This window comes from Micrasema longulum, unplaced genomic scaffold (assembly GCF_059751315.1).
Source record: "Micrasema longulum isolate JH-2025_06_02 unplaced genomic scaffold, ASM5975131v1 h1tg001970l, whole genome shotgun sequence".
Lineage (NCBI taxonomy): Eukaryota > Metazoa > Arthropoda > Insecta > Trichoptera > Brachycentridae > Micrasema > Micrasema longulum.
Genome location: NW_028279143.1, coordinates 1 through 18,473, shown reverse-complemented (window position 1 = coordinate 18,473; position 18,473 = coordinate 1). Strand labels below are relative to the sequence as shown.

The window sequence follows — 18,473 nt, the reverse complement described above, 5'->3', positions numbered from 1 at the left end:
TCCTTCAAAGTCAAATTAAATGGCTACTACTCCATTGAATGATTCCTATCAGCAGGAGTCTTTTATTAAAGTCCTCTCCGGTCTCTAATCCTATTCAACATTTACTTAAGCGATATTTCAGCTCCCACAGATCACAATATACACATCGTACAATTCGCAGATGACACGGCACTCATATTCAGCTCCACCTAAGCTCCTTAAGCCACCGTGAAAGTGAAATGTTAAGCTAGACTCTTCAAAGACTGGTGTAGGAAGCGACATATACACATCAATCCCGTCAAAAGATCCACCACTTTATTCTCAAGGTGAAAAATCACCAAATCAATTATTTTTTTTAAGTCCATACCCCTTCCCCCCCCGCGAGATAGCAATGTTTGTACAAAAGATTCCTCGGACAGAACAAAAAGACATTAGCTAAAATCAACATCTCTACGAGCGGGGGTGTTACTAGAACACCCCAGGTCTAGTATTCCAAACGCTCTCGCGGCTGTAGAAAAACTGTTTATCTCGTGAATTTTGTATATGGTGTTTTCTACGGCCGCGAAAGCGGTTTAGAAAAATATGAAAAAGAGAAACTCCAAGAGGTGAATAAAACCACAAAAAAAGAAGTAAAACCTTTCGAGTTCTTCTTTAGTCTATGAGCTCTTCTATGGTTCTTCTTCTTCAGTTGTCAATTATTGTCAATAATATAAAATATAATATGGATATGGAAATCTGATGGAAATGGCAGCCGAGTCTTAAGTCTTAGTATGTGAGTTCGCGAGTTGGTTGTTAGTTCTCGTAATTTTTGTTATGATCAGTCCAAATAAAGCTCAAAATCATGTGCGAACATCAGTGGGAGCCTTTGGCGGAGGTCCACTTTAATTTAGGCTCTACCAAAACTGACGAAAACTATATATTTTGTTTGTGTAGCAGGGTTTTTCTCAGGTAAATGCAACAAAACCTGATACTTTGTCGGTGATTTATTTATTACATATAAATTTTTAATAATATATATTTTTTTCTAACAGAAATAATTTCCACGTGTACGCTTCTATTCTGTATGATAAAGAGGAGCAGAGCGTGAGCGACATCGAGGAAACTAAAGTCGTTCCACTCGAATCCGATGCCAACATCCACGTGCATTTTTCAGATGAGACGTCTCATCGAGAGGTGAGAATTCTCCGATTTGTGTTCGACCACCCGTCAGATGCAGCGTAATTTTGTCGCTTTAATCGTGAACTTGTTGTATCCCCAGAAAGACGAAGGCGTGAGCTGCTACTGCAGCGCGTCTCATACGGACAACAACTACTCCACGGATGAGCACGAGGCCGGGCCCCTGCGGCCGCTGCAGCCCAGCGACAGCGGCGCCGACCTGAGCTTCCCGCGGGAGGATTACTCGCAGCCCTCGTGGGAGCGCTTCTGGGCGCTGCACTGGGAGCGACTGATCTGGGCGTCCTGGATAGACAAGTACAGCGACTACATCGACCCGGCGTACCTCGCCGGCGGCGGCCCCGAGCGGGAGCACCTGTCCGACCCGGGGCGGGAGGCGGCGGAAGGGCCGCGCAAGGCGCGCTCCTATTCGGAGAATGACCGCCTGCGCAGCCCATCCGGGCGCCAGCCGCCGCCTGCCACCGGCTTGTCGGATTCCATGACCAACGTTACCGGGATCACCGACTACGAGGCGAGCGAGGGCCGCCTGCCTGGCGACTCGTCGGGCTCTGACCTGAGCCTCCTGTCGCCCAGCGCGTCGGAGGAGGAGGCGCCGAGCAGCACGGGATCCTCGGAGCGAGAGGCGCTGCAGCCGGAGCGCGCGCCACAGGACGAGGTGGACAACTATTGGCAGGTTTTGTGGAAGAAACACTTCAACGAGCAGTACTCTCTCCACTACGCTAACTACCTGAAGAACCACCCCGAGCCGCGGTACGATGACTCCCGGGAGCGGGAGGACGGCGCGGACTGCAGCGAGAGTAATTCGCAGGAATATCCGTCGGTCATTGAAGCCACGAGAGCTGATAGTGCAGATTTGGATGCCCAGAACTTACCCCCTAAAAAGAAAAATAAGAAACGATCCGAAAACAAATATGTACATTCTGTGGGCTATCTGCTGCAGTCCTTGGTCTTGGAAGCCGGGACAAGCACCGGCGAGGGGAACGGATGTCCGGAGGTGGAAAGTGGCGCGGGGGGAGCGACAGAGGGGGAGGGAGGCTCGGCCCCTAACCGGGAAGGGCCCCTTCCTCTCTCCGGTGGCAGCATACAAGACAACGGAGACAAACCTCCAAATCCAAACAACAATCCCATAACTTTAAAGAGAAGGTATGAATGGATATTTTGTTGTATTTTGTACTTACGTAAGGAGAATTTTTGGTTATTTCAGTCTGTAATTTTCATGCCTAAATCTTAAATCTACAGGTCTCTAAAATCAACCTCGGAAAATCAACGTTTGTCATAGAAGGCAAAATAAGCAGCTCACTCTAGTGTCCTGATACTGACCCTGATTTACAAAAGTGAAGTCTGCGCAATATGCACGGCTGAAATAAACATTATTGTCAAATTTAAGAAAGAGGTGTTGCAAATACAAACAGATAACTGGAGATGGACTCGACAAATGTCGGAATAATTGGCGAGCGTTTACGGGAGATGTATGAAAGTAGGGCTTGTGTTTGGCAGCAAAAGCAGTGTTTGTATCTAGAGCATCTTGTTTTTACTACTACTGCCTAAGGTGAATCTTCAATTCGGCATTGTCCTAGGAACCTATAGAGTTTAAATTTTAACATCAGTCATTCGAGTGAAGATAAAAATTTCATAACTTGACAAAACACCTGTCACAAAGTTTTAAAAACTGGAACCTACACAATCAGTTTTTAATTTCAATGAAAATCAGTATTCCGATCAATACAGCAATATTTTTTTTTAGTAAATAAAAAACATGAAAATTAATTTAAACAATAAAGGGTGGGTGCTATAGTAATTGGACATGGACACTCTAAATCTAATGGTAAAAAATAAGTCAACATTTGTATTTATCTCCACCACTCATTACATTTATTTATCATTAGATTTAGAAAGTCCAATTACTGTAGCGCAGGGGTGCTCAAACAGTCAATCGAGATCCACTTGTCCATCGTGAGTATTTTTCGAGTCGATCTAGAGAAAAAATATCCGTGCATATTGTGCGGAAAACTAATATCTATGCCACGATACACCCTACCTAGACGACAATCCTGCATCACCGATACTTGCAGCCTCTCAAGAGTCGATCGATCATAGTCTAACAATATTGAGGTAGATCGCCAGCAAGTCTGAGCACCCCTGCTGGCTACAGGCTAGTGTCCAATTACCAATTACTATAGCACCCATCCTATTATCCTGTAATACAGTGATGGGTAACACATTGTTTACAAATTATATTCGCCCAAGAACGAGCGATGCGCTATCTTCCTTTAGCGGGTTTACATCGTTTCTCTTTCATATAGGCTGCAAAAATGATAATTATTCCTAGATTTGACACGGCACCAGAATCAAGCCAGGTTTTTTTTCAGAACTTTGACATGCCGAGCTAAAAAGGTTCCCGACCACCGCTATAGTATAATCTCTTAGGCGTATATGTTTAAAAATAAAATAAATATTTATCAGAAACATCCAACAAAACATGCTACCTGCGCTTCCTTAGTTGTTTTTGATTTAAAACATTGATGTGAGCGAGTCATACTTCCAGTCACGAGAGCGATACCGAGGAGCCCGGGCTGGACAAGGTGAAGGCGGCCTTTTCTCTCATGGGGTACGAGTTCGCGTCGGGCGACGGCGAGGGGAGGGACTTGGTGGGGGAGGTAGTGTACCGCAAGAAGCACATCCGCCAACAGAACCGCCAACTCAAGCTCCCGCGTATCAAGCCCGCCCGCCACACCTACTTTGATGACGACGGACATGCATTGACATCCAATATTGACAAGGTGCGCATAATTTCTTACAACTGAAACAGAACTGAAAAAAGTACACAAATACTTGTGCTCTTCTCGGTGATGTTTCGAATCATATCAATCTATTATCGGTGTTAGTATATTATTCTTAACATAGGATTCATTGAATCACTTATAAAGGTCAATAAAATTATAACTATATAATATAATTCAACAATCGGTAAGTTAAACCTAATAAATGAAAAAACTTAAAACAACAAACTTAAATCAATTAACACAAATCTAAAGCCAAGCTGTCTTGTCTTGCAAATAGGTTGATGTTTAAATCAGCCCACAAATACTGGAAATATGTAAAGTTGTGAAAACTATTTTCCATTTTGGATATTGGTAGAGTTTTATCTTTCTTATTAAATAGAAAAAAAACTCCCAAAGAGTGAAAAGTAGCAAAGTAAAATTGGAACGGAATATTAATTATATAACACACGAAATTCTATCTTCAATAAGGTCATTTTTTACAGGTAAAGCAGTTCTTGAAAGAAGCTAATGAAGAAGAGATAATTAGAAGAAGTGACGATAGTTCTGATGATTCACACTGTCTCCCCAGTACTAAACTTCTCCCTAAAACTCTCGCTGATATACGCAGTTTACCGTGCTCCGATAAAGCGGATTCTTCATCGGTTGCTGAAGAAGATTTAGTCGATGAAAAAAAAGAAGTACCGTGGAGATTAGAACTAGGAAGCTCCACGGAAGACAGCCGAGATGGTCGCGGGAAGAGAGAAAAGAAGAAGAAAAGGAAAGTGGGTAAGAAGTTGCCATCGGGAATCCCCGCCGAGCTTGCTGCGGATCCCGCCCTCCTCAAGTACTGGTACAAGCGCTACTCCCTGTTCTCCCGCTTCGATGAGGGAGTCCGCTTGGACAAGGAGAGTTGGTTCAGCGTCACTCCCGAGAAGGTGGCGGAGCACCTCGCCGAGCGCTGCCGCTGCGACCTCGTGGTGGACGCCTTCTGCGGGGCAGGAGGGAACACCATCCAGTTTGCCATGACCTGCGAGAGAGGTTAGTAGAGCTGGGATGGAATATGGAGAGGTGAAATAACAGAGGGACGGAAGATAAATATTTTTTATGGTTGTTTTGCAGTGATAGCTATAGATATAGATCCAGCCAAGGTGGAGTTGGCGCGCCACAATGCGAAGCTGTACGGAGTGGAGGATCGTATCGAGTTCATCGTGGGAGACTTCCTGGAGCTGGCCCCGACTCTGGTGGCCGACGTGGTGTTCCTCAGTCCGCCCTGGGGAGGGACGCACTATACTCAGGTCACTAAATAATTCTACTCTGTACATTCATACGGATGGATTTTTTCTTTTGGAAATCAAAGCAATGGTGTTATAACTAATATTATGAATGTTTCTCAATTATACATAAATTACCAATTTATTAAAGATGAACGATACTTAAATCCACAAATTTGGAATAAGCAATCACCAGTTTCACCGCTTTCCGACATCTTCGAGACTGCTATCTTTATCACAAAGTTAAATGTATTTATGCGAAAACAGTTCGTTTAAAGAATTCAAAAGTTTTACAATTCACTTTCTAATGACTTAAAAGATATACAAAACATATACATCTTAAAAAACTTTTTCTTACAGCCCATGAGTGATATGTTATGTTATTTTATCGACCTTAAATAGTGTCATAATATATTATATCCCCCATACCAGCACTTTTGCTGATTGGGAATATTTTGTACCCATAAAATATGTTATGTAATAAAAATTGTGAAATAGTAATTGAATTGAATTTTTTTTATCTGAAAGACCTTTTTACAAAGAGTTACCAGGTAAATACAAGATTTTATGTGGATAATACGAAAGTTTAGATTAGATTAGAAAGTTATGAAACCGGTAACTGGTTATTCCAAATTTATGGATTCAAGTATCACTCGTCTTTGATTTATATAGTAAATGACAATGAACTTCCACTGAGAATTTTCGCTAACACGCTTGGTTCTAATACATAATAAATAAAACTCGCTAATGTATTGTAGGTTGCGAGCTACGATCTGGAGAGCATGCTACTTCCTGTGGCTGGTTCTCAACTCCTGCAATCTGCCAGGAACATTAGTCCCAATGTGGCGATTTTCCTACCGCGGAATACTGATACTAATCAGGTACAACATTTGCTACTACTGTGAGCCCTACGATTATTGAAGTCACCCCCACCTCACAACGTTGTGTTCGGTTTCAGCTGGTGATGATGGCAGGGCCCGGTCAGGCGGTGGAGATAGAGCAGAACTTCCTGGACAAGAAACTGATAGCGCTCACGGCCTTCTACGGGGAACTCTTGAACGAGTAGACCAGACTACAACATTTTACTTCTGAACCGCGTTTACAATATATTGATTTTATTTGGTGACAGTGTTTAGTATGGTACTTATCAGTTTGACTTCTTGGTGAGTGAAAGAAAACGCAGCAAAATAAAATACTCTTATAAATGTGTAGAATATACGATAAACGCGAATAAACTATTTAACCCATTGGACGCGAGCGACTAAACAGCGAGTCGCCGTGTACTTGCACTGTATGCGGGCATCTTGCGTACGAGTCGCAAGTTTCTTCTGCGATAACTAAGTGAAAACGTAATAGACGATGGCGAAACTCTTACTTAAAAAATCTCCAATCTTTAGACTACTGACATCTTTTTACATACATATGTCCAAAATAAAGTCTTAAGTTTATCAAACAATGCTTCAAATAAGAGTTCTAATTAGGACTAAATCATTGGCGGTTGAGAGTTTTCCGAATTGATAACAAACTATCCCACTGCGGCGGCCAGCGCGGGTTTACTATTGTAATATTACCAATATTCTTTGTTTTTTTTCCCTCAATGGAAAGGAAATCAACAAACAAATGTTTTGAGTAAAGTCTTTTTTCTAGAATTATTATTCTTTAATAAGTAAATGTTGTTAATTATTATATGTACTAAAAAATTTGTAATTATTAGATGAAACTTGTTTTTTTAATGATGATGTATTCAAACTTAGTAAAATTTTGATTTGTATTCGTAAAAAATATATGTTTTCGTGAATAGTGTGCATCATGAAAAGCTACTTTTATGGCTTCACAAAATGATAAATTTGAATTTTGAAAAAAGGCATTTTGAAAGATTTACACATTTCATTTCCAAAATTTTAAATGTCGGGTACCGGAATTAGCAGTGATGAAGTTTCGAATAATCCTTTTTATGGCGGCTGTGGTGCGACAAGTTTGTATGGAAAATAATCTTCAACGTTTATTAAGTTGTAGTGACGATTTAGATGATTATTTATATTTTGGGAATTTACTTCTCCCAAAGACCTCCCGGTCAATGATGATTTCAAGTTGTGTGGGTTATTATGCTTTAAACCTATAAATTAGATTAAGTGAAATGACTGCCACGTGTGAATATTTTTAACGCGTTCAAAGGGTTAAGCAATAATCAATTAGAGACAAATAATTTAAGAATCAAACTCATTAAGAAAGTTTTACCAAATAATTTATTTTTTCTTAAAGAAGAAAAGCAAATTATCGCCACATTATATCGATTAATTAGATAACTTATATTTTGAGATTGAGATTGATATATTATGTAGAATTACATACGAACTGTTCAAACAAAAAAATTGCAATTTAATCTTATTACAATCGAAATCAAGTCTTTTAACACCAATATTATTTTAAATATGTACTTGAACTGTACTGATTGCTTGTTAAAGGATTATATTGTCACGTGCCTACTTTAGCTGATGCATGTAACTCCAAGCCTGCGAGGTCACATTATAAACTATTTCCTTTCAATTTCAGCGCTTGAATTTATTTTTATAAAAAATGTCTACTTTTTTATGTGAATTTTCTGTTTTATCATACAAAGTATGTACGTATTATATACATACATAAAATGTATCGCATATCGCGGTGATTGTTACAACTAAGTAACTTTAATACCAGCACTTGTATATTAGTAGCATTCGCAGAGGAAAATACAAATATGTGTTTTTAGTGGATAACTCAAAAATGCTGATTTTTATGTTACCTAGTTGTAGTAATTACCCTATGAAATTAATACCTTCGATCCTCCAATTCCAGCTCCTCATTATGTTCTGTGATATTATCCATGTTAATTAACACTAAGAAATAAATAATTAGTCTTGTATCATATTGTGGGATAATTACTATGACTAGGTAACTTTGAAATCAGCATTTTTGAGCTACCGACCAAAAACACGCATTTGTATCTTCCTCCATGAATGCTAATAGGCAAGTCGTGATTCATTCAAATCATATTATGATGATTTGTACGCATGACTCGTCTATTTCTAGCATTCATTCATGGAGGAGGATAAAAAGATGTGTTCTAAATGGGTAACTCACAAATGCTGATTTTGAAGTTGTCTCGTACCCCGCGATATAAACAGGTTACTTACTCTTTATTATTTTTAGTTTCCTATTATTTTAAAAGTAAAAGCAGTAAATGTATGCTGCATACTGCCTTTTTTGTATTGTCTCAGTTCTTTTATGTGAGTAAACATGTAAGTAAGGATAATTGTGTTTTTTTTGTTTGATTTCCCGTTGAATATAATTTTTATTTTAAATACCAACGAATCGCATCTAATTTATGGTAGATGTCTGTTTGTACAATCTGACCTCTTAATTGTCCAAACATGATATAAATTACAATAAAATAAATTGTGATGGGAGTCGAAGGATGTTTTTTTAAAATGATATTCCAGTCCTCTTCCCATTACACACTTCAGTTTACTTTTGTATGCATTTAATTTATTTTGTTATGAACTTCAAGAAATGTTTCAAGAACTGCTCATTGTGTATCATGACCATGCAATGACAAACACGCAACTGCGTGACTCATTTGGAAACGAATGCCCGCCTGCCGTCACCTGACCTACTATCATTTAAGATGTCTTTAAGGCAGTGCAGAAGGTGAATAATACATTTCCTGTGTGTAAACAATTAATAATCAAAACATCTAAATTGCCGATTACCTAGCACGGATGTCAGATTGCTGACAGGGAAATAGAAAATTACTTTAATTACGTGAATTAAGAAGTAAGGAGAACATTGTAGACAACTACTAAATAAGCATCGGCACCCTTACCTTAGGGGTACCTGCGGGTGAGCAGTTACGCATTCACTCAGTTTGGTCAGTAATTCCCGCACTCCATTACTCATCCTGTACATTATACAAGGTGTAATAAAGACACATCGAAGCATTAACATAATTTTTATCTGTCATCTCCAACTGGGGTAGAAGCTGCCTTGCATTTTCTTCAGCCTGTAGCCGTCCACCCCCGAACATAGGCCTCGATCCTTCTCTGTGCCGAATGGACTCTATTTGAATGCTTCACACTATCATTTCTCCGGCGGAGCTGCAGTCGTCCGGAGTTTCCGGTAGCAGTTCGAGGGCGCCAGCACAGGAGGCATTTTGTCAGTCTATGGTCTGAGCTGCGAGCAACATGACCAGCCCAGCGCCATTTCAACGTTGCAACTCTTTCAATAATGTCCAGCGCTCCTGTTTCGGTTCTTATGATTTAATTTCTTACTTTATCTCTAAGACTGATCCCCAGCATCGCTCGCTCCACGGCATTAGGTTTTAAAGAACAAATTTGATTCAACTTATTTCATAGGAAAATTAAGCATTATAAATTAAACATTAGAAAGGTCAGATACAAAACTGATTTTATTACAAGTAACTTAATATACAATTTAAAAGTAAAGATTCGAGAGTTTTAAAATGGGTGTTAATCCTTCATTTCCCCTTCCTCATCTTCATCCTCAGCACCGCGGATGTACAGCACGTTGTTACAGCGGATCAGGACCTCGCCCAAGTTTCCTGCAAATTGTTTTTTTTAAGTTAGAAACAATTTAGATGTTATGAGTCATAGTGAAATCATCATCTTTCCCCTTTCTGCATCCAGTGGTGCATAGGGCACTGCATTTTTAAACCAAATGTGTATTTCGATCATCCGTTACATAAAGGAAAGGTTATCAGTCTTATGCTTCAGGTGCCAGTCCTATTTCACACTCACAATTGTATCCTTCATCCGCCTAGGCACAAGACATAAGATTATATCTGAAAATTCTTAATATTTCTCTACTATAGATATGAAAGGCAATGTTCGAATGGTTCTCCTCGATAGACTTGATAACTACCAGACCGATTTACGTGCGGTTTTCGGATAAATTTACGTCTTTGCCGCGAGAAAGTTTATAGCTCATAAAATCTTCAATTTATTAAGTACAAAAAAGTTAGGAGCGAAAATGTTTTTTTTATCCATCAGGATTGCATTCGCCGAGAATACGCATACAAAAAAATGGACGGATGTTATTTTTAAATTAAATTTTTACAGACAACATTAATTTTTAAAGGATCCCAATCAGATTGTTTCACTGAATTCTTTATAATTTCTACCCATTTATTTATTTTTACTGGATTTTTGGTTTTACTAAAATAATATTAACTAACATTCGATACATTTTTGAAAATCGCATTTCTTACTAAAGTGCATCCCTGAGCAGAGTTTGACATTTGCTAAAAGAATTCTTTATTTAAAAATAATTTATTTTAATGTGTTTTCGAATTCAAACATAAAAAAGTACTTAAGTAGGTACCTACTTAAATTCAATATTTGAATCTCTACATATTACTTTAAGATTTGGAATTCAATCATAAACAAGTACCTACTTACCAATGAATAGTTACAACATCTTTTTTACGTTTATCCAAATGGTTTTTACTTAACATTTTTTAGTAAATTTTTGTAAGTATACTTAATTATGTTTAATATTAAGAGGAAACGCGGTATGACTTTTCTTCATACAAACGTATTCACGTATTTTCTCTCTGAATTATGTCACTAGAGAAATGTTTTTTTTACAATAACAACACAAAAAATTATCACGCCGCTTCCCCGCAAGAGATGATAGAGCGCCACATCACTCTATCTTTGCATTCAGATCTCGCTTTCTCTACATTCATAGATCTTCTCATACACGCGCGCTGATTATTCTGACTTTTACCATGTCCTATTTCAAGTATTTATTGGATTTGGTTATGTCATGTCTTTCACAGTCTTCCTTTATTTCTACATCCACGAACATTTGCATTGTATATATTTTAAGCCGTTCTTTCGTAATCCATTCGCTCTACATATCCAAACCAGCGCAGTGCTCTTTTTTACACATTATAGATATTTACAATTGGCGTGTCCCTATATTGTTTCGTTTTCAAAAAAATGCGTACACCTATTTATCAAAATTATCTGTCCTCACAATTTATCTAAACCGAAACACAAATAATAATGTATACGTACATATCTAAATTGGACTGAATACAATAATCGATATCAAACTTTCGATTATGTTTATTTAATCTATTTAGCACGAACTCAAATCTAGCAATAGCAAAGCGTTGCCGGGTTCAGCTCGTTATACATAAATACAAAGAAATATTGAACAAAAAATACTAATTAAATGTGAAAATATTATATAGTGTCAAATGTTTACAATAAGATTAAGATAAACAAATTAACGTTTAAAACCAGATCATGAAAATATTGAAACTCCGGATGCAATGGAAGATCTACAGGACACTTCAGTTCATAAATTTATTTGTATTATTAAATATGCAGGGCTCGTTGATTACGCAGACAGGGTAAGCCGAACAGCGTTTTATATTTATTTAAACCAATTGACAGGTTATTAAATAAACCCTTGTGGATTGTTATATTAACAGTTCATTAATTTAAGTAAGTTCAAAACAGACTTGCACAATTTAAACCCGCGCTGTGCTGGCAAATATTCTCTGTCCCATGGGCAAATAAGAAAATGGGTTTTTCTGTACGAGGTGTTAGACTTTGGAATGAGCTACTTCTTCGTATGATTTTTTTTTTTTAAGTACCCTAAAATTTTATTGTACCTGCGGAAAAATTGATTGACAAATTGATTGAACAGAGTAGATAAGGAAAGGGTCATTTAATAAGAGAAATTAAATTAATGAACTTTGAATTTAAAAAATGTAACATATTTTATTTTACATAAAGCGGATATTTTTATGTCATGTTAAATAATATATGATGAGCAAAGTAGCGTAAAAAAAGACTACCCTGGCAACACAAAATATCTATTTTGTTTTCTTTGACAATCTGACAGATGGAAAAATAATTAAATTTTTAAGTAATGTATTTGCTACTCACATGCATTTGCTACTTACACGTGAAATGTGATCCCATCCTGTTTCTTTTTGATCCTAAGCAGTATTTCTACAGTTTAAAACGACACAACACGGCATAGCTTAATTCGAATCATGAGTTGCGTACTGAGCGACGTCTACAATGAAACTAATGGGGTCAAATGTAAAACTACTCCTTTAAGAGTAGTTTAGTCGCCTTCTGTTTGATGCGCGTATGCGGTTTCTGGATTAATCTTAATTTTATGGTCAATACATTAGAAATGCTGTTACATGTATTTCCCTCTTACCTGTGCAATTCCCATCTACGTGTTCCTCTGTGTTGGCTAGCTGTAGATTCATGTAACCATCGACAGACACAAGGTATCCTTTATATTCGTGGCCCCATTTCAACTTTACAAGGACGGCTTTTCCTGTTAGACTGTTGAGGAATGGTTTAGGGTTTATTGGCATAGCAGCAGACATGATTGATGATATTAATTTATCCTAAAAATACATTAAGAAAAACACTAATGTTGTGAAAAAATTCATTTAAATGTGACAGGCAATGAAAACGCTAAGCGATTAAGGATATATATTATTATGTGTTTGTGAAAAAAAAATCTAACTCAATCAGTCACATGTTATAAAACTTACCTAGATATAATTTTAAGAAATAAAATAGCCGGCAAACACGCGTCCCAATTGTCAGATTCACACAAACCATAGATTAATACCCTTTTTTCGTTTCATAAACGAAAGATGGTTAAGTGCGTTCAAACTATTCTTCTTCTTAGTTTTTTATTGGCTTTTTTCACCCCTAACTGGGGTGTTCTAGCCAGTGTCAAGTTTGAGAAAGTCTTATTAAAATATTTACCCATGTGTTAGTACTATACATACAAGTTAGTGTGTTACATAGTATTTAATATTACATACACTTTAGATAATATATAACTTATTTACAGCTTAATACCGTTTATAACTACATATTTACATAAAAATTTTAATATATATTTATTGGGTGCGGGTACAAAAGAGTTAAAATATTAGTAGGGAATGGGGCGTTGATTTTGGAGAAGTCAGATAGGAACTCAGGATAACAATCATTTATGGGGCATCCAAAGAAAAAAATATTTAGATCTTCCTCCTAAAGCTGACATTTGCACATGGCAAAGTCCCGAACATGGATTCTAAACAAATGATAACTATTACATCAATGTCCAATGCACATTCTGCATATAGAAGATATCTCAACTTTGTTCAGAATCACTTTGGAGAACCAAGGCTTTTCTGTTACATTTGGTTTCAATTGGAAAAGGTGCCTTCCTTTGGCTTGGGAGGAGGCTATCCAATATTCTTGCCATGTGCAAAGTTTTATTTTATTGAAATGAAATGAAATGTGGATGTTTCTTGATTCAAAGATCATATTCATCAGTGACAAAATGTAGGAGAGGGTAGAATCACGGTTGTTTTGGATAAAACTATATAGGATATCGTTAATCCCCGGAGTTGAGTCGGTAAGTCTAGACAGAATAGTCTTCAGTTTATCTAAACTGAAGCTTTGTATTTTTGTTTATAAAAAAGTCATTTTTTTTTCCATCGCACGTTTTGAGTGAGTGAACGGTTTTTTTATCGGGTTAATTTACGGATCTTTGTTATTGAAAATATCTGTGGATGTCAGTGTCATTTGTCATTCGGTTTTAGTTCGTTCCGTGGCTGCTTTGTATGTCAAATTTATCGACTGCGTAAACGTAGAATGACTCGTTTAAATATTTTTTATATTGAGTGTAAAAAGCAAAATTAAATATGGAAATTATATCCATCGAAGATAATTCCGAACCTGTGGCAAATAGAACTAAACGCGGTTTTTGCGCAAGATTGAACACCAGAAGCACCTATAGTTATATTTTTAATATTTCGGTGTCGATTATTCTAGTCGTTCTTTTTATTCTCGTGATATATTTCTTCAAGGATTACTTGAAGGCTGTGTTGTTTTGGGTGGAGACGCAGAATCCGTGGTGCATATTCGGTCTGTTCGTGTTCCTGTTCACGGTGGTCAGCTTCCCCGTGACGATCGGCTACCTGGTGCTCATCATCACCAGCGGCTACCTGTTCGGCATCCTGCGCGGGCTGGGCACGGTGCTCATCTCCGCCAACGTGGGCGTGGCCGTGGCGCACTACTCGCTGCGCGCGCTCGGGCGCCGCCTGCCCGTGGCGCGCGCGCTGTCGGGCGACGCGGCGCGCGCGCTGCTGCGCGTCATCGCGGGCCCGCAGGCCTTCCGCATCGTGCTGTTCGCGCGTCTCACGCCGATCCCCTTCGGTATCCAGAACACCATATTCGCCGTGAGTACACTCGTTTCTATCCTCTCTAGAATTGTGAGAACAATCGCACTTTGTACAATTTGATGAAATGCTGCAGTCTTGCACTGAAACACCGATTGTTTTTACAATGACCGAATCTGTGCCCCCGACTCGCTAAATAATAGATTATCTACTAATGCCCATCTTAACCCCGATGCGTTGCGGCACATTCTGTTTCCTAAAAATACTCTCAGGTCTCCGGAGACAATACAGTCCTGGTTACATTTAAAGTTTCGAACTTAAATAACTCGCCGATGCGTTCTCCACTCCCCCCCTAGAGAGCGTTCAGAGTACCGGTCCACATACAGGTACACTGACCAAAATAATCAATAATAAATCGTATTTATGTATGAGATGATATTTTATAAAATGGAACTGTAATTCCAAAATATAAAAAAACTGTAAAGTAGTACATATTTCTCGCCGACTAATCATAAATTAAAATTATAAACAACTGACTAATGATGGAGCCTCGTGGAACTTTAAATAAAGAAATCCCCCCCGAGTAGAGAATATAATTATAATATATTTATAACCAGTATATTTATATTTATTTATATCCATCGCCCAAAAAAGATATGTTCATAACTTGTTTATTTATCATAGCCGCTCCAAATTCAACTTACTTTGTCCTCATTTAGATATTTTTAATTCAAAATTTTGTTACTTAAAAAAATAACTTTTTGAAACACTGTAAAGTGAAACATAAGTCAGTGTGCAATAAATTTATGTTCCCTTAATTATGTTCATGTTATTATCATATTAATATTTGAATCAGTCAACTATATTATGAAAATCCTTCCCCTCCACTCCCCCACTCTATTTCCCCATCCCTAAACTTTCTTACGTGCTCTTTTTTTTTCGATTGTCTTTATTATTATTATGGATAACTTATGTAGCGCCATTTTCGTAATAAAATACCTCAAGGGCGCTTTACATAGTGATTCTTTTAAATTTGTATTTTAAAACATTTAAGTTTGTAAGTAAAAATTCTTGATGGAAGTTCATTGTAATTTATCATATAGATAAAACACGAGTGATACTTTAATCCATAAATTTGGAATATCCAGTGACCGGTTTCATCGCTTTCGCGACATCTTCAAGACTGGTATCTTTATTAAAAAGTTAAATGTATTTATACAGAACAAAGGTAAGGATAGATAATTCAGTTATATGTAAGTAAATTAAATAAAATTATTTTTATCCTAATGATCATTATCAACAAATTTTATTTGGGTTAACTAATGAATTGATATAATGCTATTTTAATGAGTTTAAGTATTTTATTTTATTGTTGGTGTCCCATCCTTCGTGAGTGTGGTTTTGTAAATAATGATTTCTGAAAAACAAAGGGTAAAAAGTCATTAGTAAAATTATATTACAATCGGTAAAGTAATGGAGAATGCACATGTGTTATCTGTTCATTAAGTAATTCTACGTCGGGTTTATTTTTTAATAACTGTTTTCACAATTTTCGTTCATATGTATTCTTATTTTCTGTATACAATATATGTAAAAGCTGTTGTTTTTTTCCCAAATAAAAATAAATAAACAAATGCTTCAGATATATGAGAAATCATAGAATGTTTCCGATGACAGGTTTATTTTACATTATTTTATTTATATTATACAAATTTATTTTTTAATAGGCACTATAAAGTACATGTTTAAAATATATTTCTTTAGTTCTTTTTTTTTAATTTGATGGACTTGATCGTGCCATGTCTTTCTTGGTTTTCCTCGTTTTCTGCATCCATCAACATTCGCATCGTAGATCCTTTTAGCAATTCTTTCGCGGTCCATTCGCTCTGCATGTCCAAACCAACGCAGCACCCCTTACTATGTAATCGGTACTGTGTTAGGATTGTTTTTATTTGTAATAACATCATTGTATAATACCAACATAGCACTGTTTGCACAACAATAAATATAAATAAAAAAAAATTATTTAAAAAAATGTTCCTAAAACTCGCACGCAACAAACGTAGGCAGCGCTGTTTTTTTATTAACAAATCTAGTACTCATTATTATAATCACTCGCCTATTCAGAGACTATATAAACTTGCCGGTGAATTTAGCTGTATTGGTATCTTTTTAAGAAACACTTTTATTAATGGTAGAATAATTTACCGGATCATTTAGCCATTTTGTGTCAGAGTCCCAATATTGTTTTTGTGCCTTTATTTATATAATATCATTTCTATTTATGTTTTTGTGTTTGTTCATTTTATTCAAATGTACATTTTATCATTTTGCAGTTTGTGAACGTACTCATGTAAAAATAATTTTTCCCTATTTATACTTCTTCTTATGCCATTTAGTTTAATCAACAATGTTTTGAGTATGTCCAAATGTCTGTAGACATGCTGGATTTCCTCCCTAGGGAGTTATTTAGATCTAAATTTGTTGCAACAGAGAGGGAAAAAAACATTTTTGTGAAGGGAATATGGAAGTCTAGGCATTTACAGGGCTTGTGAACTGTCATTGGCTGGTTAAAATGGCCACTTTACATTTACATTCTGCCCATGTTTAAACATCCGCATTCCCTCAACTCTTATATCTATTGACCTTTGTGAGGTAGAGGAGCTGAAACCTTTATCATGTGGGATTATCATGTGAGATTCATCTGTCTGAACCAATTCACCTACTAGGCAATGCCTGAAAACAATTTTCCAATTTTTCATACTTTTCTTTTACCGGGTAGTTGATTCAACAATGTTTTCAGTATGTCCAAATGTTTGTTTGTTCTGTCCAAACAGGCTGGATTTCCTCCGTTGGGAGTTATTTAGGTCTAAATTAGCTGCAACAGAGACTTCCGTATTCCCTTCTCAAAAATATTTTTCCTTTCTTTAGTACAAAAATGGTACAAAAATGTATTATTTATACAGTGTACTTCTGGGGGTGCGATATGTTATTTGACAGCAAAATGTTTTTGAACAAAAATTATCAGTTTATCCCGGGCGTTATTGAATTATCTGTTTATAATATATATTTATCGGTGGTACATTTTGCTAGGTGAGCAGCGTGAGTGGGCCGCAGTACCACGCCGCATCGTGCGTGGGACTCCTTCCCGCGCAGGCCATCAACGTGTACCTCGGCTCCACCCTGCGCTCCATGCATGACGTGCTGCAGGAGTCCCACCTCACGGGATATGTTGTCTTCGCTTGTCAGGTAATTCTCTCTTCCTTCTCCCATTCAACAGTCTCGACTAGTTTAAATGAGAAAGTTCAGTGCTACGGGAAATAATGTTTTCTTATGCGTGGTACAAATTGGAGCATTCAAATGTACAGTTAAGTTTCTTAAAAATGTCTAATAAAAATGAAATACTTTTTTGTGATGTTTGTGATTTTGATGATTTTTTTTTTTCAACTTTTCTAGAGTCTAGAGCATCGTTTTTCAACCTTTTTCATGACACGACCCCCCTAGTATCAAAAAATATTTCGCGACCCCCCAACCCTTTTTTCCATGTATGTTAAAAATATATAATACTTACAAAAATTTTAGGCGTTTGCGTTATTTGCAATCTGATATAAACATATAATTAAGTATTAAGTACGTAAAACATATAATTTTAAATTGAATACGTGGCCAATTGATAACTAACAAACAAATACAAACATATTAGATGTATATAAATAAATAAAATATATCGTTAGGGTTAAGTCTAAGGGAGTCCCCAGCGCCATCTGTTGGTAACACTAGGAACTAGTGCAGGTTCCGGATGTTAGCAACAGATGGCGCTGGTAGTCCGAAAGATCCACAAGTTTCGAGACGTTTCTTTATGCTTCGAGATAATTCTTGCTAGAATGCGCTGGCCTATAAATACGGCGGTCGACCGCGGCCATGGCAGTTTGATGCAAGACAGCGAAGCAAGTGGAATCCGAAGCAATCCTGATAAGTGGAAACGATTCAGAAGTGTAAATTCGGTGTTATATGGACTGTAAGGTACCTTGGAGTTGGAGTAATTATAGACTGATTTGTGAGCGTAAGTCACGC

General features: G+C 37.2%; 3 protein-coding genes across 3 annotated transcripts; 2 read left to right on the top strand and 1 right to left on the bottom strand.

Moving 5' to 3' along the window:
• Positions 1-625: 625 nt before the first annotated feature.
• On the top strand, positions 626-8,474 carry Tgs1 (Trimethylguanosine synthase 1). The gene is made up of 8 exons (XM_088238803.1): positions 626-927; positions 1,011-1,152; positions 1,238-2,295; positions 3,698-3,932; positions 4,418-4,952; positions 5,034-5,209; positions 5,944-6,066; positions 6,144-8,474. Exons 1-8 carry the CDS (start codon positions 821-823, stop codon positions 6,249-6,251), a joined length of 2,484 nt encoding a protein of 827 aa, XP_088094929.1. The 5' UTR covers positions 626-820; the 3' UTR covers positions 6,252-8,474.
• Positions 8,475-9,611: 1,137 nt separating this feature from the next.
• SmF (small ribonucleoprotein particle protein SmF) lies at positions 9,612-12,897 on the bottom strand. The gene is made up of 3 exons (XM_088238806.1): positions 12,774-12,897; positions 12,428-12,623; positions 9,612-9,782 (listed from the first exon to the last, which is right to left on the bottom strand). Exons 2-3 carry the CDS (start codon positions 12,600-12,602, stop codon positions 9,691-9,693), a joined length of 267 nt encoding a protein of 88 aa, XP_088094932.1. The 5' UTR covers positions 12,603-12,623; positions 12,774-12,897; the 3' UTR covers positions 9,612-9,690.
• Positions 12,898-13,825: 928 nt separating this feature from the next.
• On the top strand, positions 13,826-17,702 carry LOC148273360 (transmembrane protein 64; the record flags this gene model as incomplete). The annotated part of the gene is made up of 2 exons (XM_088238815.1): positions 13,826-14,459; positions 17,493-17,702. Coding segments are annotated over exons 1-2 (747 nt in total), but the record flags the coding sequence as incomplete, so codon positions are not given.
• Positions 17,703-18,473: the final 771 nt, after the last annotated feature.

Excerpts from the sequence above, each read along its gene's own strand:
- Tgs1 (XM_088238803.1), top strand. The coding sequence starts at position 821 with ATGTGCGAACATCAGTGGGAGCCTTTGGCGGAGGTCCACTTTAATTTA. Across the intron at positions 2,296-3,697 it reads CCCATAACTTTAAAGAGAAG|TCACGAGAGCGATACCGAGG; the intron begins GTATGAATGGAT and ends TCATACTTCCAG. Across the intron at positions 5,210-5,943 it reads GAGGGACGCACTATACTCAG|GTTGCGAGCTACGATCTGGA; the intron begins GTCACTAAATAA and ends AATGTATTGTAG.
- SmF (XM_088238806.1), bottom strand. The coding sequence starts at position 12,602 with ATGTCTGCTGCTATGCCAATAAACCCTAAACCATTCCTCAACAGTCTA. Across the intron at positions 9,783-12,427 it reads CGTAGATGGGAATTGCACAG|GAAACTTGGGCGAGGTCCTG; the intron begins GTAAGAGGGAAA and ends AACAATTTGCAG.